The 27,343-nt window shown below is 42.0% G+C and overlaps 1 protein-coding gene across 6 annotated transcripts in view; it reads left to right on the forward strand.

The window, feature by feature from the left end:
* Positions 1-27,343, forward strand: part of Cadm1 (cell adhesion molecule 1) — a 326,714-nt gene that overhangs the window by 263,028 nt on the left and 36,343 nt on the right. For all 6 annotated transcript variants that reach the window (XM_048416807.3, XM_048416809.3, XM_048416808.3 and 3 more), the window contains exons 3-7: positions 474-626; positions 7,664-7,801; positions 9,633-9,791; positions 20,987-21,086; positions 24,574-24,746. In XM_048416807.3, the coding sequence (XP_048272764.3) occupies positions 474-626; positions 7,664-7,801; positions 9,633-9,791; positions 20,987-21,086; positions 24,574-24,746 (723 nt within the window). The remainder of the gene's footprint in view (positions 1-473; positions 627-7,663; positions 7,802-9,632; positions 9,792-20,986; positions 21,087-24,573; positions 24,747-27,343) is intronic.

Raw genomic sequence — 27,343 nt, forward strand, 5'->3', positions numbered from 1 at the left:
GTAACCAAATAAGGACTCAAAAGGCTCTGGATCAGGCTGCCCCAACTTAATTCATATCCAAGTTAAATAGTCTGCTATAACATATTAAAAATTGGTAGTTTATATTTTGCTTTAAAATTACTTTTTGTTCTATTTTCTTTAATAATTTGGACCCACTGGGTTTTTTTTTTGGCTTTGTGTTTTCTTTCTAAAAGTACTTTTATTTCTGACCCTCTAGTCCCTACCTGAGAGAGACTTGCATGTTGTACTCAAAGCCTGCCCCTGTGTAAGTTTCTTTAGGATAGGTCACTAGGGTTATTTGTCTGCATGTAGCTCCTGCAGAAACCTAAAATAGCACCAAATACACATAGAAAAATTTACATTATTTCCATTCAGCGGCTGTTTTTCTCCATCTGACTTTTCCTCTTGCCTAGTTAGGGAAATAGATTGTCCATCATCTTTTGCACAATTACCGACTGTGTTTTGTTCCACAGCTTTGAAGGACAGCAGGTTTCAGCTGCTGAATTTTTCCAGCAGTGAACTCAAAGTGTCACTGACAAATGTCTCAATTTCGGATGAAGGGAGATACTTCTGCCAACTCTACACCGACCCCCCACAGGAGAGTTACACCACCATCACAGTGTTGGGTAAGAAATGCTTCTTAGTCCCCGGGAGCCAATGGGATGACTCAGGCTACCAAATGACTTCCAGTACAAGGACAGGGTTAAGAGTAGGCCCCACTGTTCCAACTTGTTTTAGGGAGAATCACCACTCACCTTGCTGAGTTTTAAAAATAGCCTATTTTACCAAATCCTCTAAGAAATAGTGACTGGTCTTCTTTATAGATTTCACCTGCTCTTGAATGTCTACCCTCAAGCTTAAGCATTGAAGATCAAAAGCAGTTAAAGCCCTTAAATGAGTCACTCACTGCATGAAATGGCGTTACTTCTAATTGTCCCAAGTTTTCCCTCCTGTGCAAGTGAGGGGACGATGGGGTCCCATGGCTGTAGCTATGGAGTGTACCCATGGCGAAGCTCAGATATCTTATGATGATTTTTCTTCTGACTGACATCCTTATTCAAATGTGCTTGATCCCTTCCTATTTGGCTTTATTTGTATATTGCCCTATTTGTTACTGATAGCCCAGCTCATGCTATAGAACGGAAAACCTTCCCATGAACACACTCCTTGCTACCAGGTGCAGCCATCAGACATAGGCAGTTGAGAGTGGCTTACCTGGAGACAGCAGAGAGCTATTGGCAGGCTGTGAGGTCACCTCCTGTGCTTGTGATTTTCACTGAGATCCCAGTGGCCAGGGTGATGGTGTTATATTGTGTTACAGTCAGCAGGTATCTCTCTGCTCAAGGGTCTGAGTTCATTGCAGTTTATACAGGCACATACTCTGGTGCTTTACAGGAGCTGATCCAGGGTTTTGGAACTGAATTTTCAAGGACATAATACTGTAGAGTGAGGCAGGATCTCTGATTTACACCTTCAGGAAGATGATGAATCAAAGTCTATTTGAGGCAGCAGGCTGCAGCTTTTTGGTGTAATGATATGAAGATTAAAGAGGAAAGATAAATATGAAGGACATTTTCACTGGGTGTGTGCACATATATGTATTTATGAACGTACATATTGAACTGCTTCCTCATTGCTTTATTTAAACACAGCTGTAAAAGGGAAAATATTTTTAATTCATTAAGCCGACTATGTGCCCAGTGCCTGCGTATATTTTTGACATAACTGATTATGCTTTTATAAAGTCAGGCTTAATGTCTGGCCACACAGTTTCTAGTGTGAACTATGTGCAAGGACCTATAGCATGCACGTGTGTGTCTGTCACTTCCAGATTTGATCTGTGCAGGGTCTGCATGGAAAGCTTCTGCTGGAGTGAGTGTTTTGGTATGGTGCAGATAAAGCAGATTCTCTAGGAAGCATTTGAAGTTTCCCATTTCTGCTTGTCTACTCATGTGTGAATACAAACATGTGAATACATGTGTGACTTGACCGTCTACATCTGAGCCTCCATCACTTGCAGCATCTCCATAGGAGTGATGGCAAATAAACAGATTATACCCAGGACATTTTGTATTTTCTGAATGTTTTTTACTACACAGACCTTTAGGTTTTGATATTTTAATTTCACAGAAAAAAAAAAACCATATTAACAGAGATAAGCCATTCTGCCAAGGTTACAAAGCACACAATAAGAATTAATAATCCGAGGACGTGGGAAGATAGCTCAGTCGGTGAAAGGACCCAGTTCAGTCCCTTGAATATAGACATGATATCATGCACTTGTAGCTCACCCATTAGAGAAGCAAGCAGATGGATCCCTGGGACTGGCCAGCCAGTCTAATCTACTTTTAGAATCCCAAACCACTGAGAGACTTGTCTGAAAAAGCAAGGTAGATGGCGCCTGAGGAACAATGTCTGAGGGCTAGTCTCCACATACATGTGTTGTACACAAAGACAGGAACACGTGCACGTGGATACATGTGTGTGCATATATGCATGTGAGCACACACACAGCATTAAAACCCTAGGGACTAAAAACAGACATTACTAATCTGCCTGACAAGCGCTGTGCCTGGTAGCACAGGTCATTTTCAGTGCTGTGTTTCAGGACATTCTGGAGCTTCACATTTTGTTTTCAGGAGCACATCTTTTGGACCATTGCAAAGCACTGCTTCAGTTATTGATGTCTAAGGCATTTATTCTAAGTCACTGTCCTAGGCTAGTTCAGCTGTGCATGTATCCTTTGCTTGGATCAACTGCCAACATATAGACTTCTGGGAGGCATCATGTCTGCAGTCCATTTGGAGGTCTCATTATTCTAGAAGTAATAGGTTCCTGCTTGTATTTTATAGAGGCATTAACTTAAGTGTACTTGAAAGTAATACTAGTCAATGTTCTTTTTGCAGATATTATGCATTCATTTAATATTCTTTCCATTGAAGTTACTCTAGGATTCCTTGACAGAGTAAAATTGTTGTCATCAGTGTGAGAGTCTTTCATATTCCAAAATCTGACAATTTCCACTGATATACATTCAAACCTTCCTCCTAAGGTTTAGAGTTTTAGATATTATAATGAATGGAGAATGATATATTAGCATCCCCATTGCTATCCATGGCGCTCTAAAAAGGATTCCACATGTACTTACACAGCTGTCAAACTCCTCGATAGGTTGAAGATGCTCATTTTAGTGCATATGACTATTAGTTATTTAATGCATTCAGCAAAACCTTTAGCATAATTATAAGATACAGAGATGAGTGTTTGTGAATGACTTCCATGCTGTTCTGTAGTTACATTATGTTTAGATTTCATCTGTGCAGAACCCGAAAACTCCTGCGATAGTTTCTGTGTATTCAGGTGCCATGTGGGCCATTCAGTCTTTCCACTTGTGATGAGTTCATGTCCTTATCCAAGCACACAATGTGGTACTCTTAATATTCTGTTCGTAAGAGGAGATGAACAAGAGAGAGAAGACGCTGTGCTGCGATGAATGCAGTTACTGATAATAGTAGCTAATATTATTACAGTCTTGTCCTCCTAAGATTAGTGCTCACTCTTAAGACTCCAGGAACGGGAGAACCTAATTATTTTAAAGGGTCTTAGAATGAGATCTCACATACTGATCAGCTTTAAGACTCCTCTTTTGTGGTAGTTAATGTGACTCATCTTGATATTGCTGATTTTTTTTAATGTTGTAGGCGTAATGTTTATAATTAGTACCCTTATAGGTTTGAGGTTAGCTAAGAAGAACCTTGACATTCCAGGCTGTTTTCTAGTGCTTCCCTGTGTGTGATTTTTCATTCAGGTTTTCTTCTGCATGCTCCTTGCCAGACAGGTCTGTGGTTGTTTCCATTAATGGCTGCAGGCAGCTCTTACGAGCTTTGTCTGTTTAGTGGATCGTGTATAAGTGTGTTCTCTGGCTAGCAACAGTTTTAATTCATTTTTCTAGAAATGGATTTTATACTTTACTAACCTCTTTTATATTAGGATAGACATTATGAAATCAGGGTGAAGTTAAAGGAGGAAAAAAAAACAGGATAGGATTAATAGGCCAAAAGAATTTTTTCTTCTCCAAGCTTCTGTTCTTAGAAAGGCAAATTTTTCCTCACTTGTATTGTCCAATTCTTCATTGCTCTTTCAGAGTCCAAGAAATGTCAACCCCTGTGAATGTTTCTAATTCAGACTGAATACGGGTTTCTGTATACAGGGAAGAGTCCAAGAGAACTATCTTTACAGCATCAAAAATGTAACTCATTATCAAACCTTATACTTGTAACCAGACGGCTCCCAGCCCACTTGCCTCTTTCTTCTTCTGCTCTCAGTAAAGAGGAGCGATACTGATCCCAACCTTGAGAAAACTGTTTATGAGCTTGGGAAAAATCATTAAGCTATTTCTCAAAATGATGACCTCAACAATATGTTAAGTTTATTGTTTTTCATGGGGGTATATGTTTCAGCTTTTGGAGTTTCCTACACTTTTCACTTGGCTTAAGGGAAGGAAGATGCCAACTGTACAGAAAGGTGATCCTGGGAATCAGAATAGACTGAGATTACTCTGAGGGTCTTAGGGACATAGTGTATCTGTGACAACAGAGGTCAAAGGAACACAGCTAAGACCAGTGGGGGAAAAGTCAGATACAAACCTTACCGACTGTCAAGCTCTCAACCCCCAAAGTCGAAAGGTGCTGTTCATGGATTTTCCTGTCTTGTGTACACCCGTCTTCTTTTTATTTCCTTGCTTTGAATTAGCAGACACTGTCGTTGATGTGGGAGGAGCAGACGCCATCTTTAGGACCAAATGGAAGCAGTAAAGGCTTTCCACCAAGAGATGCCAGTGGAGACTGTTACATTTGAATGTAAATTGTCTGTTATGGTGTCGTGTATTCTGTTTTGTTTTGTTTTGTTTTTTTTCAACAACTGGCATGCTTTGAGGAAGTGATCAGATCTTGAGGTCTCTGACTTAATCAATGAATTCATTCTTGGATTGATTTGTAACATGATAGCATTTGTGAGAATGGTAAGTCATGGGAGATAGGGACTCACTGAAAGAAACATGCCTTGGGAAGCATGTCCTTGGAGTGACATCTTCTTGCCGTGGCCTGTTCTAGGTCCATTCTACTTGCTTCCTGTCTGCCATGACATCCTCCGCACAGCTCCATCAGCTGTGGGCTCAGGAACACAGATTCCAGTGACCAAGAACTGAAGCCTTTGTAACTGTGCATTGAAAGAAGCAGTCCTGCTTGTCTTTGTTTTGCTTGGGTGTTTGGCCAACACAAAGAAAAGTAACACGGAAAGAAATGAGCAGTTGGTGGAGGTTATAAGAGGCCTGGGGTGAGGAGTCTTTGTGTTTCTTGAGATCCACTGTAAAACATGAGAGAACAAAGGCGAGGTGTCCAGAACACAGAGCATGACTGGCAGACTGCACGGACACCATGCTCCACTGAGACTTAGTCATCCGTGTGGAGCCTCAGCAACCTCTGGATCTGTTCCCATTAAGGAAAGTCCTTGATTCTGAGTGCCCATCAAGGTGTCTCTCCCAGAGTCATGAAGTGGGAGGAAACACTGCATTCAGAGGGGATTCCAGCATGGTCAGTTGTTTTAGCCATTTGCCCTCTATTGTGTCCTTAGTGTCATACTCTGACAATGATATTAATAATTACAGTTCTCATCAGGAAGTATCCAGTGTATCAACTTCAAGATCTATTTTCTTTACTGTTTTCATTTCCACCCAGATCTCAAGAGACTGCCTTTTCTCTTCTCTGCCTCAATTTGTTTGTAAGAACCTGCCTATAGCCTTTCACTCCTTAGTCGTTTCCTTCTATTTCTCTGGTGCTGTCATTTACCAAGATCTTGGTTTCTTTAGGTTTAGACAGTTATTTCCATAGACATTTGGTTCAACAGTGGCATTTCCCCTTCAGTGTTCCCACCATCCTGCACCCAGAGTGCAGTGTAGTATTTGCTTATTCTATGTATGTACTTTCTGTGTATTCCCTGTGCACTATCTAGACATACAAATGACAACCTGTAACCCACCCAACTATCATTTGCACAAATACACTATGAAGACGACACAGCCAGCCAAAGCATCCTGTTTCTTTGTCACTGCCTTTCTATCTCTCTAAAAATTCCATCAAATGTACACCCTTAAACTGGATGCTAAACTGTCTCCTTCTGCTTAGTTTTTTTAATTTTTTTTTTTTTTTGCCATGAGTAAGTACTCCTTTGGGCCATACCAACATTAGCAATCCACTCGAGTGAGCAAACGTGTTGTTTTCCTCGTACATGGGGAACAGAGAGCACCTTTGCTCCAGCAGTTACCCCTCCCTGACTCCACACTTGCTGAGTGCACCATCTTGCTGAGAAGCATATGCAACAAATCATTTTGTTTTTTCTCTTTCATCATTCTCTATACGAGTTTTCAATTGCTCTAATTCAGTATGAAAGTCTTCCTGTGGACAGAATTTTCACTTTGGACTGGAACAGTTGGAAATTCCAAATAACATGGTTTAATCCCATAATTTATTGAAGCGGTATCAGAGATGTATTATTCAACTTGATGATCAGGATGGCATGTTTATACATATTTAATTTCTTGTTTCTCTTCTGAGTTGAGAAACTTATTAATCATAAGTCTCAACCCTGTCTTTGCTTATTCATGGTGGTCAGGGCTCCTATTCTTAGATTTGTTCTTCTGGATTCTATATTCTTACTGATTTTTATTTCAGGAGACTCAGTCTTGAGGTAGGACTGCACATTATATGAAGTTGCACTGTCAACTCCATTTCATTGTAGAAAAAAAGATAACTCCCGTCATCATCGTCACTACTGTCATGCACACACTTTTGATGTGTTATTCAGTATGTCAGCCCTCAGGGCTTTTGTTTTGACTATTTTATTACAGAGATATTTAATATGCTTATAGAAAAGTGGTTTTAATTCTGATATCTGAGTGTCTTTCAAGCATTTAGGGATCTCGTTCACCTTTGTTTCCAAAATCTGAGCATTAGAATTCGGAATATGGTAAATGCCTGGCACTCCCTATATTGCCAAACCTTTCTTTTAATGACACTCCCCCCACTGGAGGACAGGAGTACATCTTATACAGATCTCTCTGGTTCGGTGGTGCTGGTTCTGAGGCATACTTTTTCTGTGTGTGTTTGTGGTGAGTGATTTTTCTAAGGAACCCCAAGCTTTTTATCTTTGTTAGTAGACTTTGAAGTCTTTCCTATGAAGATTGAAATCCAAGGGTTGAGTTCTAGGAGAATTATTGCTTTCAGGGGCTTCCAGGTAAGGACATTAATTTCAATAATGTGCACTCCTTGATTTTATATCTATTTCCTTACCCATGACTAATACCTGGATTGCTAATTTTGGATCAGTGATGATTCAGGAATTGGAGACTGGCCACTGGGATACTAAATAGGATTCATTTAGAAAAACATTCTGAATTAACAGATTATGCATGATCCACTTCACATGACATTGTCTATCTCATTCCTTCCCCTCCTCTGGATGTTTATTTTGCCGTTGGGATGTGATCCCATCAGCAATGTTAGGTGTCTGCCTCTTTGTGGTGACAGCAATGCCGATTCCCAGTGAGTAGGTGAACCTATCCATGAGTGGATCCTGTGCTTATAAAGCATGTATGTTTGATTTGTAGTCCCTCCACGTAACTTGATGATCGATATCCAGAAAGACACTGCAGTTGAAGGGGAGGAGATTGAAGTCAACTGCACCGCCATGGCCAGCAAGCCAGCCACCACCATCAGATGGTTCAAAGGGAACAAGGAGCTCAAAGGTACGATGCAGACTGCCCAGGCATGAAGTAGTTAGCTGGCACTCGACTCTAGCAAGCAGACGTTTGTGAAAATTATAGACAAAGGCCCCTGCAACAAAATTGTTTATTCAGATATGGTTTCTAATCAATTAGCAAAAGCATCTGAGGCCAGAAGAAAATGACTTTCATTGTTTTCATCCATCGCCTCCCTCTGTGGTTTGAGAGCTGGTGCTGAACCAAACATATAAACTCGAACTCTTCAGATCAGGAGGAGCTTGTGCTAGGGCTATCCCGCAGTCCGAGGCTGTTCCTCTCTGTACCTCAGATGTCGCTGCATTTATCTTCTGCTTTGGGCTGACTTAATGGCTCAGAGCCCCACATTTCCATGGCCTGCGTTTTTTAAAATCCCGAGTCATTCTGCCATGCACCATAGCCTCAGCTGTTGGTGTGTGCTTGCCGGGAGATTGGTGGCATTGCAGACCAAGAGCTTAAGTTCATTATGAATTTGCAAGGCCTACCTTGCTGGCAAACCTGTGATTCTATCACCTGATTTGCCAGCCCATTCTTTTTGCAAAGACTCTGATTTGGGGTGACCCTGCAGGCAGCTCCTAAAGCCCTGCTCCTGTTTGACCATTTTCTGTTGCTTATCCTGTCTCTCATACCCCGTCAGTATTTGGCTCTCTCTCTTTCTTAGCTTGCCCTAAAAGTAGTCTTGGGCAAAGGACTCTGGAGTTCACCTCTACTTAACAGAAATACTAGCTGTGTGCCACAGTTTCCTGTGGAAATGGGAACAATAATAATAGAGTATTATTATGAAGATGAGATGAATGAATATTTACAAAGCATTAAGGAAGTGCCTGAGACAGAATAAGTGCTATATGTGTGCTCATTAAATAAATAAATGGTGTGAGGAAGAAAATAGCCCTTTTAGGACGGTGATATGGAACGCTATATCCAGAAACAGAGAATTCTGTAGAGAGCTGCAAGTTTCCGAAAGCTTGTTCTGTTTAAATCTCCTATTTCCTAAGTATGGTTTTAGAAGGAAAGAGGTTCTCATTTCCCCTCTTCCCCTCTGTCTAAGTGAATTGAGCCATTAAATGTGGACCGATAAGTACAAAACATTCAAAGAAAGTTAATGGTGTGCCTTGCTCCCGGGAGTGCTGGGTTCAGGAAGGGACTGCCTAGGCCTATTCATTCCCTCCGGAAGCCTCCTCCCTCCTTTTCTGGGTGTTCTTGGATGTGTCTCCCATCTGGCCCAAAGCCGTATATCTTACTTTGCTCTAGTCCACTGCCACTGCATTTTTTGTGGTCTTCCAGAAGTCTCCGAATTTAAACATTTCAATTACAATTTCAATTATGTAAATCCATTTACTTACTTTCTCTCTTAATTGTTGATGATGGGATGGGCAAAGGGGGTTGTTTATATCTCTGCTGCTGATTGAATTGCTTAGGGGATTTGGATGATGCCCTGGGATTTTTTAGAGGCATAACAGCCTTGTAGATATTTGAAGTTCAGATGATTGTAGCAGTGCAAAGCCTTTGTCCTTCCTCCTCCCAGACAGCCAGATGTCAAAGTGGTTGAACTTGGAACTGACTTGGCAGGAGGTTCAAAGATAGAAATATACATGATATGTTTGAATAAAAGTAATGTGTATTATTTACATTTGGAATCTATCTAAAGTACTGTTATACATGGCTGAAAAGAAAGAAACTAAGGAAAATATCATTTTTTGGGGTCCCTAGCCACAGGTTACCGTGACCAGCAATACAACAGTACCATCATCTTAGGTAAAATAACACTCCTGGGGTTGGGGAGAAGGAAGAAGATCTTGATATATTTTGTCTCCTCCAGGCAAATCGGAGGTGGAAGAGTGGTCGGACATGTACACTGTGACCAGTCAGCTGATGCTGACAGTGCACAAGGAGGATGATGGTGTCCCAGTGATCTGTCAGGTGGAGCACCCTGCGGTCACTGGAAACCTGCAGACCCAGCGGTATCTGGAAGTCCAGTGTGAGTAGCCAAGCATCTTTTTGAGGCCAGTGCTTAAAAGCTTCTCAGGAGTCATTCATTGGAAGTATATATCCATCTCATAAGTATAGATGGATGTCCCTCTGTTGTCTTGGGAGAAAAATAATCTAAGGATCATTTTGCTGAAATGCCATTGTATTATCAAGTGCCAATGAGATTGTGGAGATACAGATTACAGCCATCTAGACCATGGAGGTAAAATAGTGTCAATCTGCTTTAGCGTGTGACTTAAAATCAGCCTCTTTCAGTGTTGACTGCCATCACTCCTAAGCCAACTAAGTCAGATGATCCTCCTTCCCCTTCTAGTCCATCAGATACGCTGGATATTTATTTTTATCCCCATTTCATACCAACATTCTGTTCTTAATTATAAATTATCTTCTACTTAGCCTTAGTTAGAACAAAGAGTTGAAAGGTGAACTCTTTGGGCTTGGCACCATGTGATGGCTTTATCCATAATGCTACAGTGTAGTGAGTGAGACTGTCCCTAACCATTTCCTGTCAACCAAAGATGTCTTCTCCTCCATACCCTTCTGCTTGGGGTGGGCGGTGTGTGTCTTCTTTCTGTTCAGAGCCATGCTCCAGCCAAGATTGTGACCAAGTTGCCATTTTCTCTCCCTTTTCGTCAAGATTTCTGTAGTCTGGCCCGGAAAGTCCCAGGATACAGTGGAACATGTGTAGTGGATTAGAGATCTGATGGAAGAAATACATTAGCAGCTCTAGGAATTCTTGTCTAGTGTCCTAGGGCCATTGAAACAAATGACAGCACCACAGACTGGGCCTAAAACCACAGGAATTCACACACAATTCTAGGTGCCAATGAATCAAAATCAAGGTCTCAGTTTGACCACCTTCCCATCAACGGCCTTATTGAGGTTCTTCATGCTTCTTCCAGGACAAGTGCGCTGGGAGTTCCCCGCAAGGGCTTAGGGCTCCATGGCTATCACTCAGGGGGTGTTCTTGTCATTGTGTATCATACAAGGACACACTGTCACTGAATTTAGGGCCCACCCAATTAATCCAGAGTGGTCTCATCTTGAGATATTTAAGACTGCATGTGCAGAGGTTATTTTTCAAAATTAGATCATATTCACAGGTTCGTGGGGTTTGAATTTGCCTTTGGAAGCTATTTTTTAGTTGATACATTCCTTATTTTCTGTGTAAATTGTCCAAGTAGCCAAGTGGTGGTGGTACACATCTTTAATCCCAGCACTTTGGAGGCAGAAGTAGGCAAAACTCTGTGAGTTCAAGGCCAGCCTGGTCTACCGAGCAAGTTCCAGGACAGGCTCCATAGCTATTGAGAAAGCCTGTCTCAAAAAACAAAAAGCAAAAAAACAAACAAAAAAAATGTCCAAGTAGTATAAGATGTAGGGGAAGTTATAAACTCATAAGAGACCATCTTATCCAACCTCGTCTTGCCCTGCGAGCATGGCTCAATTTACATTAGAGAATGCAGGTTTTTCTTGTTAATTCATTTCCTCTACTTCATTATATGGCTTCATTATGAGCATCATGCTTATAATTTTCATATCACTAAAACTATTGTGGTGTAATGTCCCTATAATGGGAAAACAGAAATGATCAGATATTATCTAAATTGGCAGATACTAGATTTCTTGTGACTTTGTTAATATGTAATTCATTTAAGCAAACTTAATATCCATTAACGTTCCTTGTAGGGGCCCATTAGCTTTAATAATACATTAGCTCCTTCGTGAGTCCTGAGTGGATATCCACCCAGTTTCCACCCCTAAACCCTTTAAGTAGTTTTCTGGAGTATCTTTTAAATAGAGGGTAGCCCCTCCCACCTACAGAATCATGCTCACTGCCAACTGCAGGCTATTTCAAGCCATACACCTCCTACCCCTGGAAAATGTGATCATGATTCCTAGCCTTGTTTTCATTTTCTGTAGAATCAAGAGGGAATTGTCCTTCCAAGAAAATGAATACGGCTCTGTATCTGAATCCATTTGGCTCCAATCTAATAAAGTACTGTGGGCTCCTCCCTTCAGGAGAGTGGCTGTAACACCTCCCAAAAATGAGTCTGCAGCTGCTGATCAGCTCAGACCTTTACCACGGCAGCCTTTTGTAGTTGCCTCTCCTCTTCCCTCAGCTTAAGTTACATAATCAATGTGTTCTTGATGCTTTTACATAATCAATGTGTTCTTGATGCTTTTATATATATATGTGTGTGTGTGTGTGTGTGTGTGTGTGTGTGTGTGTGTGTGTGTAGATGAAGAAACTTCTTGTAAAAAGGAAGGTTAAGAATTGCAGAGCTTTATGTAATTCTGAAAGGGCATTACAGGTCTGGTTTGTAATCTCAAGTAAGACTCTCCGAACTTAACCAAGTGCCCTGACTCTTCAGTCTATGAGCATCTTTCCATTCCCACAGCTGTGCTGACCCTCATGAAGTCAGCCAGGAAGTCTCCAGTGTCTTCAAACACAGTTGGGATTCTCTGCATCATTCCCAACCATCCTGAGTCTGCTTAAACACTAGTAGCTATTCTGTAGCAAAGGACTCCTGTTCCCAAGTCTTAGGCTCAAGTGCATTAGACCCTAAGTCTTAGCTGTTGATCAGTGTGGGTAGCTCAGCTCTATTCCTTCATAGCACAGTCCTTTCTCTCAGGCAGGCAGACATCTTGGTGACCTGGAGGAAAGGGACAGGATTCTTAGAACAGTTGCTCCAAAAGCAATCTATGTAGACACTGAACTCTTGTGGACACCCACATGGAATAGCAGTACACTTCTCCCCCCTATTTTTAAATTGACTCAAACCCCTGAAGTTAGCACCTTGATGTCCTCACTAACTCCTAAAAAGTCCTTTGATAACAATAGACCTGGGAAGAAAATAAACTCAGTTACCACGTTTTGCTTGTAATATAAGGAGTTCCTTTACCCATTAGAGTTTTGGGTAATTTCTTCAACCACTGATAAGACCTATTTTCCTCTTTATTGCTTTAATCTAACTATGATTTGTGTATTTTTAGCTGTAAAAATCATATTTTATTCATTATGTGTTTTCATGTAAAATTTTCAAGTGCACCATAGTTCTTTTTAATGCCCTGTCCTTTGTAAACTACGGTTTCTTCAAACTCTCATCAGGATCAACAGTTAGTTACCAGGAAATACTGATCCCTTTACAGCCCTCACTTTCTCCTCTGAGTAGCTAAGACCTGGCGCGGGGGGGGGGGGGGGGCAAGTAGATCTGCACAGTGGTAAGGATCTTCAGTTGCTTTCATTTTGGCCAGTTTTGGACAATAAAGGTTTATGGGTTGACCCCTCTGCTCTATCTAAGATAAATAAATATCAACAGGGACATGAGCAGAACTATGGGACTGGCGGTAGACTTCCATATGAGTTACTTTGTGTTTTACAAGTGACGGTCACAGGAAAATGAAATGACAAACTCCACTCCATGGCATTGAGTATCTGACTTGAAGCATGACAGAGGAAGGGGCAATAAGAAGAAAAAAAGTGGAGTACTTCTCCCCTAAAGATGGAGTGTCTCCATGCAACAGAGTGAACAAGGTTTGAGCTACAGCTTGGCATTGCTTTTGTCTAGTGGATTCAAGTCCTAATTAATTGAACCAGTATTTTGTAGTGTTTGTTTGTTAGTACCTCTATTTGTGATACCAGGAGAAATTGTTGTGCCCAATTATGTGAAAAATCAGCCAGATGTGTATGTATACTTTTAATAACCCTTAAATTTTGGTGAGTACAGATATTAATTGTGTAGTATGCATTGAAGTGATTAACATCAATGTAATTTATCATCTGGAGATTTCTGAACATAAATAAATGAGTTGTTTTGTTCAGCAAGGTGTTGACCCCTCCAGAATCAGTGAGTTAAAGTCCCCCCTCCTCTTTTTTATTATAAATATGAAAGGCACCACAATCAGCCAAGTGTTCAGTTATTTGATTTTCTGGGGCATTAGCCGCTCTTGTTTGTGACATTTCCCTGTTGGGTGCTCGTTTGCAAGCTCATTAATAAGGTTTTCTCATAGGAACATTGCTGGGAATGAAGAACATACAGTAGGGCTCTTAGTTTGCTAGCTTTCATTCTGAGACCCAGCAAGGGGACAGCAACATGCAGCTAAATGTTTAAAACAGAAAATAATTATGTTAGCATGGTCGAATTCAGAGCTCTGCTGTCTTAGATGTTGTGCAGAGAACAGTTGTGCCTTTTAAATCTGCTGAGCTATATGACCCTAAAGTCTGTCTGTGCTCCATCCATCCTCTCCCACCCTCTGACATCTTGCAAACTCCAGATAGGTGTGTTGCCCAGATTTACACCATGGTTGATTAGAACGGAGTGTGATGCCGTTGTAGCGTGGTTAGTAGAGCGTCAGATCCGAGGGAATGCACTCTTGTGGAGTAACAGCCTGTTTAAACGAGGCCAATTCACGGTGTCCGTGCTAACAGAAAGCTGTCTAAATAGCATCAAGTGGCAACACATCGCAACCTAAGCTGGGAATTCAAAAGGAAACCGTGACCCTCAGTATGGAACGCAGAGTACTGTGCTGGAGGGAAGAAAGCCTTGCTCTGGACGCACACGAGCGTGAGCTGGAATGACTGTTGCGTGGCTTTCGTTACCCCACACACACACACACACACACACACACACATGCACACACACCGCAGTCTTGTTCTTTCAAATATTTTGCAAGATGTCCTCATTTTGTTCAGGTTTTGTGCATATGTCCATTTGTGAAAAGAGAAGCAAATTAAGAGCTGAATCTAGAAAGAGAATGAAACAAAACCTCTAGAAGCTGGTGCTGGAGCCCCTCCCTGCCCAGATTCTCACCTGACAGTTAATCGTGTATGTGGGCATCATTCTCAAAATGAGTTTTATTGACTGGGTGTATGCAGGTATTTTATAAATCCATATTCCCATTCATCCAAGGTCTAGAGAAGGGTGGGTGGTGTTTGGTTTTTGTATTTTCCCCCCATTCCCTCAACTGGAGGAAAATTGGGATTTGAAGGGATGAACAAAATTCATTCTTTATCTGTGACAAAATGAATGTTCTGTGATATTGATAGCGCCCTGTGATGATGGAGGATGAAAAACCTGGAAATTGGGAAATCTTTCCTGTTTGGACTAGAGGATAAAACTTCCCACAGCAGCCCGGGTTAATTCTGCTCCCAGGTTGTAGTCTTAGAGTCAAAGCAGCTGTGTTTCTGTTGGACCTGTTACTCTGGTCTCTAGGCTGTGTCCCTCAGGATCCAATGTTCGTATCAACGAGCTGGGTTCCAGAGAGGTTTTTTTCAATGATTATTCCTTATGAGGAGGACAATTTGTGACCTAGCAGACAGATCAGGGACAGCTCCAAGTTCCTGGAGTTTCCTGTGGAATGTGAGTGGTACAGTCCTTAGGACCAAGGCAGGCAGGAAGCTTGGGACAGTATTCAAGACAAAAGGGCAAGCTGAGGGTTGGGAAAGACAGGAACCATCCCTACTGGAAAGGCCTTTGCCTTCTGTAGTTCCACCCCCAAAGCCATTCCAGTGCTGCTGTCACTGAGCCATGCTGATAAAGATGGCTGGAGTCTGGAGTGGCCGTCCAGTACCTGTGTAGCAAAGCTCTCCGCATATATACTCTTTGCTTAAAGGTTTTTAACGCAGGGTCAAATTCTGATTCTGTGGAAGGTTAAATGATTGTGACATTTGCCTCTAAAATTTAAAAATAATTGTCAAACTAAACCCCTTATGGTGTCCCCAAAGATGCCAGAAATGTCAGGTAACAGTGCAGTGAAATGTGGTTTCATCAACAGGAATACCTAAGCTAATCCTCAAGTTGGGGAGTTGACTTGACCTTCAAAACAAGCATATAAACAAACCCACAAATTTGTCTTATTTTGAGGCCTAAGGTGGACTCCTGTCTGATTTATTATTCTTAGTATTACTGTTATTTTAGTCTGTCGTAGAGCTAGGAGCAGAAGCCATGACCTAAAGCCTCCCAACCTTTCTAATTTTCCCCCTGCTTTGTTCCCTCTTCTACAGATGCATTGTCAAATGTCTCCTGTAGAGGGCAGTACAGATGGGCGGGGATTAAAAGCACTGACCTCTCTTCCACATGACCTGAGTTTGGTTCCCAACACCCACCTGGCAGCTCACAGCCATTGCTAACTCCGGTTCCAGGAGATCCAACACCCTTTCTAGGGCACCAGGCGCATACATGGTGTACAGACATACATATAGGCAAAACACCCATGTGTTCTACATTAAAAGCCAAGCAAAACAAACCCCCTCTCTTCCCACAGAGTAGCACTCTTTGGTAATACTTGCTTCAAAGCTATGGGGAAACAAGCACTCTGAGTATGGACCCCATTGTCTACAGAGCTATGTTCTTCAAGGGCATGGAATAAAACTTGATTCTGTTGAGCGAGCTGTAATTTTAACATCCCCCCTCTCCCCCCAAAAAAACCTACAGGAGGAAGTGACATTGTCCAGTGTTACTGGTGCTCTTGGGTCCCACCCTGTCCCTAGCACAGTTATTATTCCGTCCTCCTCTTAATCTATGATAGCTCATCTCTCCTCAAGAAGTGTAATTAATTGTTTAAATCTCTCCTGTCTTTTCTTTTGAGGCAAATGTCTCACTCAATAATCCAGATTTTCCTAGAACTCACTCTGTGTAACCCAGGCTCTCCTTCAACTCATGGAAATCCTCCTGCCTCAGCCTCCCAACTGCTGGGATTGCAGGTAGGGAGTATAATAATTTTAAGTTTGACAATTCATACCACACTTTTAGGAGGTCCCTTCACCGTGAGAGCAAACAACCAACCCTGAAAATTAGTCACAAATGTCTTGGGACAATAGAAAAGCAAGTGGTTTCCAAGTGTCCTTTTTCCCTTCTCTGGGAGCTCTGTGGACCTGTTCCCTAGCCAGGTGCAATCTCCTTGTGTACCCTCCATTCCCCTCTTCTCATTACAAAGCTGTCTTCCCCCAGCAGTTTTGACAGCCATATGTAGGGGCTGATTTTTGCTTTGAGCTCAAACAGCCTCTAATACAAACCAAATCTCAGGTTAATCTTGGTATTGTGTTCTATCCCAAACTGCAGTAATCCTGCATGATTGACAAACTCTTCAGTCACTGCCTCCTCCAAGCATGAGTACACAGGGCCTGACCCAGACCCTCTCCTAGCCACATTGGTAGCAGCAGTATGGCTACTGCCAGGTTCTCACTGGGAGAACTTGAAACGGTGAGCCCTGATCCAAAGGCATCAAATCCCACACCATTGTGTTTCTGAACAGTGTTTGAAAATGAAGCAAGGAACTTCAAGATTTGCACTCAAGCCCTTGTAGTTACAGGTAGAGAATTTCCTGCAAAGCCCTTGGGCCTGGTTGTAGTAGCCATGTCAAAGAACATTTGATGTTAACATGCCCTGATTTAGAACTTCTCAGAAAAAGAGAGGAAGTAGCAGTTGCCCCTGGGATAGTAGATCTCCTGCCAAGATAGCAGGACATTCCCCCTGGCCTCAGCTCTTCTGCTGTCTGCTCCGAGGGAAAAATGGCATCCTAGTAGGGGTGGAGGGGATCACAGACCTGATGTGCTAGTGTTGGGCTTCACAGGGGAGACTGCATTTTCATTTGCATAGGAAATTGACATCCAGGTTACAGAATCTTGAGTTTCATCTTCTAAGAAGATCACAGAACGTAGTGCAAGGTCAGGCTGGCATGAAATCAATTGTAATCTGCCAGCAAGCCATTCAGACCTCTTTAAGAGTGTTCTTTTATGTTTTCCCCTTTATAGAGAGAGAAAAGTACATTTAAGGAATGTCTCATCAAATCAGAATGTCTTCCTAAAATTATTTTTTTTAATTGGTTGGTACTATAGTATGCCCTATGGCCTCCTGGTATTTAACCCTCTGTGCAACTTTGATTAATGAACAAATTTTGTCAACTCTAGTGGCCTTGCTAAGTGTATTTTAGTGGACTTAAGAAAATTACAGAATATTAAGAAAACCTCCGATCTTTCCACCTAATTGATTGGCTGTTGCTGATGCCATCTCTCTGAGTGTAATGCTGCTTAAGTGCGCAGGCCTAACTATTTTTCTTATTTTTATATAGCAGTTCCATTTTATAATGACATTAAGCCATTCAGAGCAATATGTTGCTGGACAGTTATTGCACGAGTAGCAAGTGTCATCTGGCTTTTAGTCTTGTGCCTAACAACACCAACTGAGGCGTAAAATGATGCCCAGAAAATGTGCAAGGCTTTACCTCATTATTAAAGATAAATCTGGGAGTCTGGTTCTGTTTCAGAAAAGATTTGGTGAGTTATAACATTTGATTTATGGGTGCAATTAAAATATAAATGATAAGTTCTGGCTCTTCAATCAGCCATCTGGATAGTTTGATATTTTGACATGTCTCTGTCATAGCCAGGGTCTTTTGGGGGACAATTTAGTGCCCCTAATTTCTTGAGACATCACCGGAATCCCCATGTTCTCACTCCACATGTTGAAGTGTCTTTAGTTCCTCAGTTAGGACTTAGAAAGAATAAAAGTTCCCTTTAAGTTTCCTATCACCTCAGAGGCAGATCTTGGTGCTCAGTCCTTCTGTTTGGTTTATAGGATATGAAGAGAGTTCAGCTGCCCATGGTCAGATAATACTGTTGGTCAATGAAAAGGGACCCTTTAGTGTACAATACAAGCAATATTGATGTGTGCTTTTTCTGCTAGCCATTAGGGTAACTATGGCAGCTGTGTCCGCACCTAACGTAGTTGACTCTTCTCCAGGTACTTGGGCCATAAATTGTGAAAATTGGTGATCAATGTTCAGGGTGTAGTTTTCATGACATAAATACAAATTTCAGGCATTGTAAGTCCTTCACGTACTCTTTCTGATTTAAGTGTGTGATTGACACTGATAAACAGCTCATTGGGAACATGTGTTTAAAAAAAAAAGGAAAGTGTAAGACAAAGTCAGTAATAGCAAAGAGGCAGGGTAGCCTTCGCTACACTTTATTATTAATGAAAGTTGAACATGGGAATACATGAGCACACTGCCCTCAAAATACACATTTCCTGTTTGCTTGTAAATTACACTAAGGAAAGAAACAACAGAAATTTTGCACACATACTAGCAAGACAGACCACTAAGCATAAACCAGCAAGCGCAGACCAGAACAACAAGCATGCTTTGGCAAGCACAGGTAGCAAGTGCAGATCAGCAGCCATTCTGTTCTCCTTAACCAACCGGGCTGAAATCAGCAGGGCCTGAAAATACCCAGCTTGCCTGTGGCTCACAGATGAACCTATAAGCAGATTCTATGCTGCTGCCTAGATCTGAGGCTCTATGTTTATGTCAGAAGTCCCCTAAGCAAGATGTCTTGGGTGTGGTTTGGTTTCTCAGTGTGAACTCTTAGACAGATCTTTTGTTATCTGTGTGTCATAACCTCCCATTTGCTTTTGTTTATCCCTTTAAAAAACAGTTTTCATCAAATAGCTGTATGCCAGGCAGGAACTTGTATCACCAAAAATAATAGACATGCAGTACACCTCCAGGTTCTGTTTAGTCTAAGATAGAAAGGATCCTAAAGGAGCCCTTCTTCAACCCCAGAGCCAGTACTAGGTCAAGGTCACCCTATTTATTCTATGCATATCTATCTGCTTTGCTCTAATGTCATTTATCAGGATCCTCACCATTTTGCTTTGCCAGTAAGTCCAAGGGAGGGACTGTGTGACTTGCACTGGCCATCTGGAGCTTCTGTCAGCTCCGTGTCCTCTAACAAGTGACACTGCTCTTCAGAAAGTACTACCCATTGCCAGTGGGCAGTGCACACCGGCGGGTGCTCAAGGAGGCTCTCTTAAAAGGACCTTAATGTCCTAGGTTCTCCATGACATAGCAAAAGGTATGTAATGGGATCCAGACTAAAAATCCATCTGACAGCAGCTGTCCTGGAGGATGACTCCCCTGTGCAGCGTCCATAGCTGCGTGCGGGGTGAGGCTGGCAGAGCCTGGCCGTATTTCTGTCTTCTCTCCTGTTCCATAGGATGCATGCTAATGAGCTCACCACTACTTGTAAAGGCCAAGGGGCTGTTGTTTAGGTGATGTGATTGTGCATGGGAAAGTGAAACTATGGTAATTGTTTTGACCTTTCAGCCAGCTGATGTCCTGCCCTCTCACACTTATTACTCTTGGGTCCATTTTCAAAAATATACATTTACAGAGCCACAGAATTAAATGTGAAGCATAGGAAAATATCTGATTCCACTCAGGTTCTATTTATAAATATCTTTGTCCATCTATCCGTGTTGATTCTAACTACTTCTGCTTCCCTCCCTGGTCCCTGAACCCTCATCATTCATTTCTGCTACCCACATGCCATCTCACCAGCAATCTCAGCTTTACGCCACTGTTGGAAATAAAAATAACATATGTCTCTTTGCTGAATGCACGGTTGTATTAGAAAACTACACTCAGCTTTAATTATGGAGTGCCTTTGGAATCAGAACTTTGCCCCACTCTCCATTCTATAGAGCTGTATGGTATTGTGTTGTCTCTGTGGCCTTCAAGTAGCTGTGTCATTTGTGGGTACCAAAGTTGTCATCCCTGAAACCCTTGCTTATCCCATTTTGGGTAATAGTTCCTCAGATAGTGGGCTCTGGGTGAATCTCAGTCTCTTTGCTCTTCTGTGTTTATGTCAGGATGGTTTCATTTAGGGCCACCCGTCTCTCCCAGGTCTTTTCCTCGTAAAGCTGTGTGTGTGAAATTCAGGAAACAATTTGATAGCAGGAGCATAGACGAGCCAACTTATTAATATGCAGTGTCAAAACACATTGTCACATGGTATTATGTAATATACAATAAAATGTATCAATTCTGAGCACCACAAATATCTGGAGCTTCACCTCGGCATGAAGGCGAATGAGTTTCCCTTAGCTTGACTGAGTTTAGAGATAAACTTCAGTGTAACAAAATGTATTTCACAGGAATTGTTTGATGTGGCACAGTTGGCTTATGAATCTCTTATCTATTCAAGGTTCACTCCTTAGAGTTATTAGTCAATTTAATTTGAACAAATGCCAGGATTACTAACTAATTAGCAGGATGTTGCTGAAGGCACATGGATGGGGAGAGAGTACGCACTGGCCGTGTGGGGTTTGTGGCAGTCTGCAGGTCTGATCTGCCTGATGCTATCGTTTGCTAAACATCACACTTTATGTCATTGTCACACAGATAAGCCGCAAGTGCATATCCAGATGACTTACCCTCTACAAGGCCTAACCCGGGAAGGGGATGCGCTTGAGTTAACATGTGAAGCCATCGGGAAGCCCCAGTAAGTTCTGAAGGCCAAGGTTGGCAGAGGGTCGTGAGCAGTAAATGTCATAACATGAAGATGTGCATTCACAACTCATTGGCCTGTCATCTGTCTCCTGCTGTAGAAAGGATGGATGATTTTTCCGAAAACGACGAATATTCAGTGAGAGGGGAATGAATACCTATGACTCTTAATGGTCAGGATCGGGAGGAAAGTGCCAGCTAAAGCTGGAATTCTGGTGAATTCTGTTTATTGTTGTCAACAGGCTGCTCACAGCTATTTTCTTTTACATTAAATTTCAGCATACTGGGGCTGGAAAGATGGCTCAGCAGTTAAGAGCCCTCACTGCTAGTGTAGAAATCAAAGTTTGGTCCCCAGCATCCATATCAGGTGGCTTACAACAGGCATATCCCTCCAGCTCCAGGGGATCCAGCCCGCTTCTAGCCTCCATAGGCACCCACCCAAGGAGACACATGGATACACAGAAATAAAAATCATTTAAAATATAAGTAAACTCTCAATACAATAGAATGTCTGCTAATAAGGGTGTTCTTGTCACAGCTGGTAGATGGTTTTCTAAACTCTGGGGTACAGGGCTTAGGGCCAGATGTAGAAAAAAAATGCTTCCAAGTGCTGTACTCGACCGAGAAGCAGCTTTGTTGGCGGGGACTGCCCTTAAGAAGAATGTTACTGTCGCTGCCCAGGAGGAGAGGACAGCCGACAGACTCTTGTGTTGCTGAGGAGTGTGACAGACATGCTCTGTTTACCTCTGCACAATAATCCAGATGCATCAGAAGAGTGGTGTGGATCGCCACTGCCGTGGCAAACAAGCCTTGTGGCTGCTCTCCTGCAAATATCTCACAGTTTACTTAGAGAAGAGGGAAGAAGGGTTTTTATCTTTCTAGTAAAACAAAATGTTTTTTTAACTCTTTTAAAGGAAAATGAAACAAACAACCATCCCAGTTCACTGAATCATAAAATGGAAGGACAGGTCAAGTTGGGATTACGGGCACTAAAAAGCAAAACAGTCCTAATAGGAGAAGCAGCAGTGAGCTCCCTCTGCTGTCCCTGTGGCATGTTGTCGGTTTCCCCTCTCAGTCTGGATAAACATCATCTGCTCCATTCTCATATAAAGACCTCATAGCATCCTAACACAGCTTTCCTCCGTATCCTTGGAGAGAGTTCTCCCTTTGATAGCTAGAGGGGAGCCTGACCATGGCTAATCCTTCTCCGTCCTCTAGGCATGGGCTAGTTAGCCTTCCCTGCCTGAGGAAGCAGAGCTAGAAAGGTAACCTTTAGAGGAAGGTGGATCTGCTTCTATTTTGCTTCTTTTCGGTGCTGCTGATTTTTTTGATCCCAGCTTTGACAGAGAAGACTTTTTCTCTTTTAAGTCCTTCAAAAAGATTTAGATCTTTTCTTTTATAAAGTGATTTATGCCCTAATTAGCAGCCTCCCTTGCCTCCCAAACAACCCCAGTGGACTAAGGGAAAACACTTCTCATGGGCCCCTGTTTACAGCACCTATATTCAGCCACATCAAGCACATTTATACTGCTTGGATTACTAACCTGTATTTCTGTATTTTTTTTCCTAAAGAAGAAGGTACTGTGTTCGATTGCATGTACCACAGGGACAGTAAATTACATGTTTCCTTCAGGACATTTTTGCCAGGGAGAGTATTTGTTTGTTACTCTCAAATTGGAAAGGGTATGTGGCTGTATTACTCCGTAGCAGTCCTCTCCTTGCATATTACCTATTTATTTTCTCAAGAAATTGCATACAATAAAAATGGTAATTTAACTTGCCATTATATGTTGTGAATATTCTCAGTGCTTACCCCCACTGATTGTTTCAGCTGTCAAGCAGCAGGACGTGAGGTCTGATTGCCAGGCAGCCCCATTTGCTACTGCCTACAGGAGGGCATATGCAGCACTAACTTTTAAATAATTTACTGCATTGTGATGACAAACCCATGTGTAATTAAAGAAAAATTGCAACTTCACATCCCATTTGAACACTGGAATGCTACTTGACAGGCCTAACTTGAGCATCCGTTTGTCATTTATGCCTGGGTCTCTCTACCCATGTCACTGCTCCTAGAGGAAGTGATAGGGACTGAAAGACAATTGCTTGTGTGTTTAAACCAATGTCAATTATTCCTTTCAAATAAAAGATGGGGTATAACCAGAGGGTAAGTGCTTGCCTAGCACTCACCAGTCCCTGGGGTCTGGCTCCAGCATCACACAAACCACACACACACACACAAAAAAAAAAAAAAAAAAAAAAAAAAAAAAAAAAAAACATGTCTTCAGATGCACTTCTAGATCCGCGCTTGGTTTCCTAGGAGCGTGGGAGGGGCACCTTGAAGACACCGGCTGCAAGTCCAGTGAGTGAAAGGCTTGGTGTGCATGCTCTCACCTCTCCAGAGCATCTTGTCAAATTTGCTCTTCCATAATGGCTGTCTTAAGATACGAGTGCTATTTCAAGTCACTAAAACTTATTTCTGATAAGCAAGTTCCCGTGTTGGACCTAAAGAGTCCACTTTGAGATGTGTCCTTCCATCATTAATCCAGAACCAAATGCACTCACAGGGAAGGTCCAGCCATTTCTGGACCTAGAAGACAGAGGACCAGTTACTGATCAGAGGCAGATAGACAAGGTGAACAGAGCCATCCAAGTGGCATCTTAGGTGGGGAGAGTAAGGCTAAATGGAGAGGAAGTGATTGCATCTTTTGAGAATCAAAGGTAGTTTTTCCAAAAACAGATCAAAACAAAATTCTGTGTAAACCAGGACTAATGGCACAGACCTGCAATCCCAGCTGCTCTGGAAGCAGAGTCAGGAGACTCACTACCATTTCAAGGGCAGCCTGGTCTACACACCAAGTTCCAACCCAGCTAGGGCAACCTCGAGAGCAAACGGTAATTAAAGAAGGCTGAGGATATAGCTGTACGGTAGAGCCAGCATGTTAGGGGCTCACTGGAGAAAGGAATGAAGGGAGATGGGGAGGGCTGTTCAGGGGTCTTCGTCTATTTAAAACTCACAAGAGGTTTCTGAGCAAGCAAACATTTGGTACGTTAGTAACCATTAGGTTATTGCATGCACCACTAGCCAAGACCTTGCTTTTTCCTTCCTCTCTAATTAATGAGCTGATTAACAATGGGTGAGCTCTGTCCTGACCGAATTGGTGTGAAACCACACAGCAGGGCATGTGAGTTGGCCATGTTGGCTTATCTGCTGACTTACTGAAGATGAACTGGGAATCAAAAGACTCCCACTTAGCAAGTCTTGAAGGTCTCTAAACACCAGATTATGTGTTTTAAAGTCATATCTCAAGCATATGTTTGACAGTTGCATGATCTTAATTCTGTGACCCTCACACTCCAGTGGGTCTGGTTAATTGTGTCACCCTGCATGTGGTCAGTTTGCTGCACTGATGAGAAACTGGCTCCAGATACCTGAGCAGGGAATGATCCCGTGACCTGTCTTTCTCGCCTTCCCTCTGCAGGCCCGTGATGGTAACTTGGGTGAGAGTCGATGATGAAATGCCTCAACACGCCGTACTGTCTGGGCCAAACCTGTTCATCAATAACCTAAACAAAACAGATAATGGTACTTACCGTTGTGAGGCTTCTAACACAGTGGGGAAAGCTCATTCAGACTACATGCTGTATGTATACGGTACGTGAGAAGATGAAACACTCCCCTACTCGCCCCTCTGCATGTAGCTGCTGCCTGGGCTTCACCCTCAAAGCCGTTGGTCAAGTTGAAAACAAAAAACAGTTGGTGTCACACAGGAACTTAAAGAAGCCCGAGGTGGACCCCAGTGACTGTTCTTCTCCCCCTCTGACTGTGGGGTTTCCCACGAGATCACGGTCTCTGATCATGCTGAGTACGAAGGCTGTCCTTCGGCACAAGTCATGGATCCTATGTTAGAAGTAATGTCTGAAATATTCAGCCTTACCAATTAGTGGCGTTCAGCTCAGAAAATTTATTCCCAGTGGTTTTTTTTTTTCCTGTAATGCGTGGGCTAGCCTTTCTCCTGCTTTGATGAAAAAAAAATCTTATTTTCAACATGAAGCTATTAAATCCAGAAGACTTTGCAAGCCAGTAAACACTCAGAATAAATACAAAGTCTTTGGTAGTTCCACAGACCACCTATGTCTTCTATTTTAGACACAAACACCAACTTTTAAAAATATGCCATGTTTTCTTAATCAACATTTTTCTACAAGGTTATTAAAACATTTTACCATGAATTTCACTTTAGAATCAACAAATATGCATTGAACACCTATGGCAGCAGGCATTTCCCATTTCTATCTTGCTGCTGATTTTACATATTGTGACTATCCTCTATTTAGTTGAGAAGTACATTCTCTATAGTCTTGTACTATCAAATTGAATCTCTTCAGTCCAATTGAAGTCTCTTCATTTTATATTAAGAAAAAGTTGTGCACTGGCCCAACACGTAATGAATTACAAATATTTGAATATGGGGGCCACATTCCTGTCTTCATGATAGCTTTGTAAACCATCCAAGTTAAGTTGTAAGTGTGTGAATGTAGGCATAGACACATAAATTATACATATGGAATAGTATTTAGACTATACTGTCTCAGAACCTGGGCACCCTCCTTATGAAGAAAAAAAAAAGGAGAGGTATTTTTGAACAGAGTCGCATCTTTTCTACCATACCTATATGAATATGAAATTATAGTCCTTAACCTATACCTGAGGGGTTTTTCCCCCATTAGCACAGTGGTTCTCAACCTTGCTAAGCTGCAACCCTGTGGTGACCCTAACCATAAAATTGTTTAGTTACTACTTTTATAACTGTAAGTTTTCTGTTATGAATTGCAATGTAAATATCTGATATACAACCCAAAAGGGGTTGAGACTCACAGATTGAAAACTGCTGTCTTAGCATAATGTAGAATTAAAAGATCCTGTCAAATCCCTATATTTGCAAGCTTGGAGAGTATGCTATCTTTGCATGCTGCTCAGTCTCACTAGTGCTCATTAGAACTGTTCTCAGTAGTTAAGGAAATCCACGAAAGAGAATGGTTTTGCTATGTAGGTGAGAAAGGGCACAGGGCACCTGGTTTCAGCTGGCAAGGTGCAGAACAGCTCTGCTACACTCTTTGGCAGGAATGGAAGATGCTTTCCTCTCTGCGCTCTTGCAGACACCCCTTCCACTCTAAGGTCTAAGCCTGATGTAAGTGCCCCTGACATCCGTGCCCAGGTTTATAGACATCAGTCAAGTTCTCCTTACAGACTTCACATTACAAAAAGCATTGATCACTTCCTGCCAGTCTGTGACGCACTTCTCTGACTCATGACTAAAAAAATGGTTCAATTTACAGTGCCTACTATTCCTATTTCTCAAGATGAGAAGAAACATTTTGATGCCTTGTTTGGCAAACATATTTGCATAATTTGGAAAATGAGCTTATAACCAGAATTTGTTGAGTGTTCTCTTCATGCTCTTTCCAGCATTGACAATTTTAGATGATCTCATCCAATTTCTACACCCTGCTCTGTGCTTATTTTTCACCCCATTCAACATATGATAACATGAAGCTTAGAAAGATCATATAACATGGCCTAGTTCACAAGGTTCCCAGATCTCCTTAGGGCCACCATACTGTAATCCCAAAACCTACTGCAAAGTTGGTCTTTGCAATTCTTCTTATTCTCATGGCTTTTCAAGAGAGATTAAGTCCCTCCAAAATAAGATTGTCCTTTTAAAATTAGCCCCCTGGATCACAATGCATTATTTGAAAACCAGATATTATAGGAACTCACCTGTATGCAAACATACCTGTATACAGACATATCCATGATCCATCCAGGCTACTAGGGATTCTCTGTCTCTTGCTCCCTGCTAGTAGTACCATTAGAATGGCAGGCCAGCATGCTAAACCGAAGTGTTGCTGATCTAGTAACAAAACATTCTAACAGTTTGGGCAGGGATGGGTAGATTGTCTTTCCAAAGCAATATATTGTAGTACTTTTGCAATTTTTTAAGTACTCTGTGAATTAAAAGTTGCTACACTTCTAAAATATTTAATTCTCTAGAAGTAACTTCTCTACTTGAAGCATCTGGCTGGTTAGAGCCCGAATCCCAGTTGGGTTTGTTTTTTTAGCATCCATGTTTCAGGCACAGCTCATTAGCTTTAGCTCTTTCTGTTCCTCCCTATGTTTGTTGTGATGCTGCGCACTGATTTCAGGGCCTCTGGCATACTGGGTAAGCACTCTCCGATGAGCTACATCCC

This window comes from Myodes glareolus, chromosome 4 (genome assembly GCF_982192425.1).
Source record: "Myodes glareolus chromosome 4, mMyoGla1.1, whole genome shotgun sequence".
NCBI lineage: Eukaryota > Metazoa > Chordata > Mammalia > Rodentia > Cricetidae > Myodes > Myodes glareolus.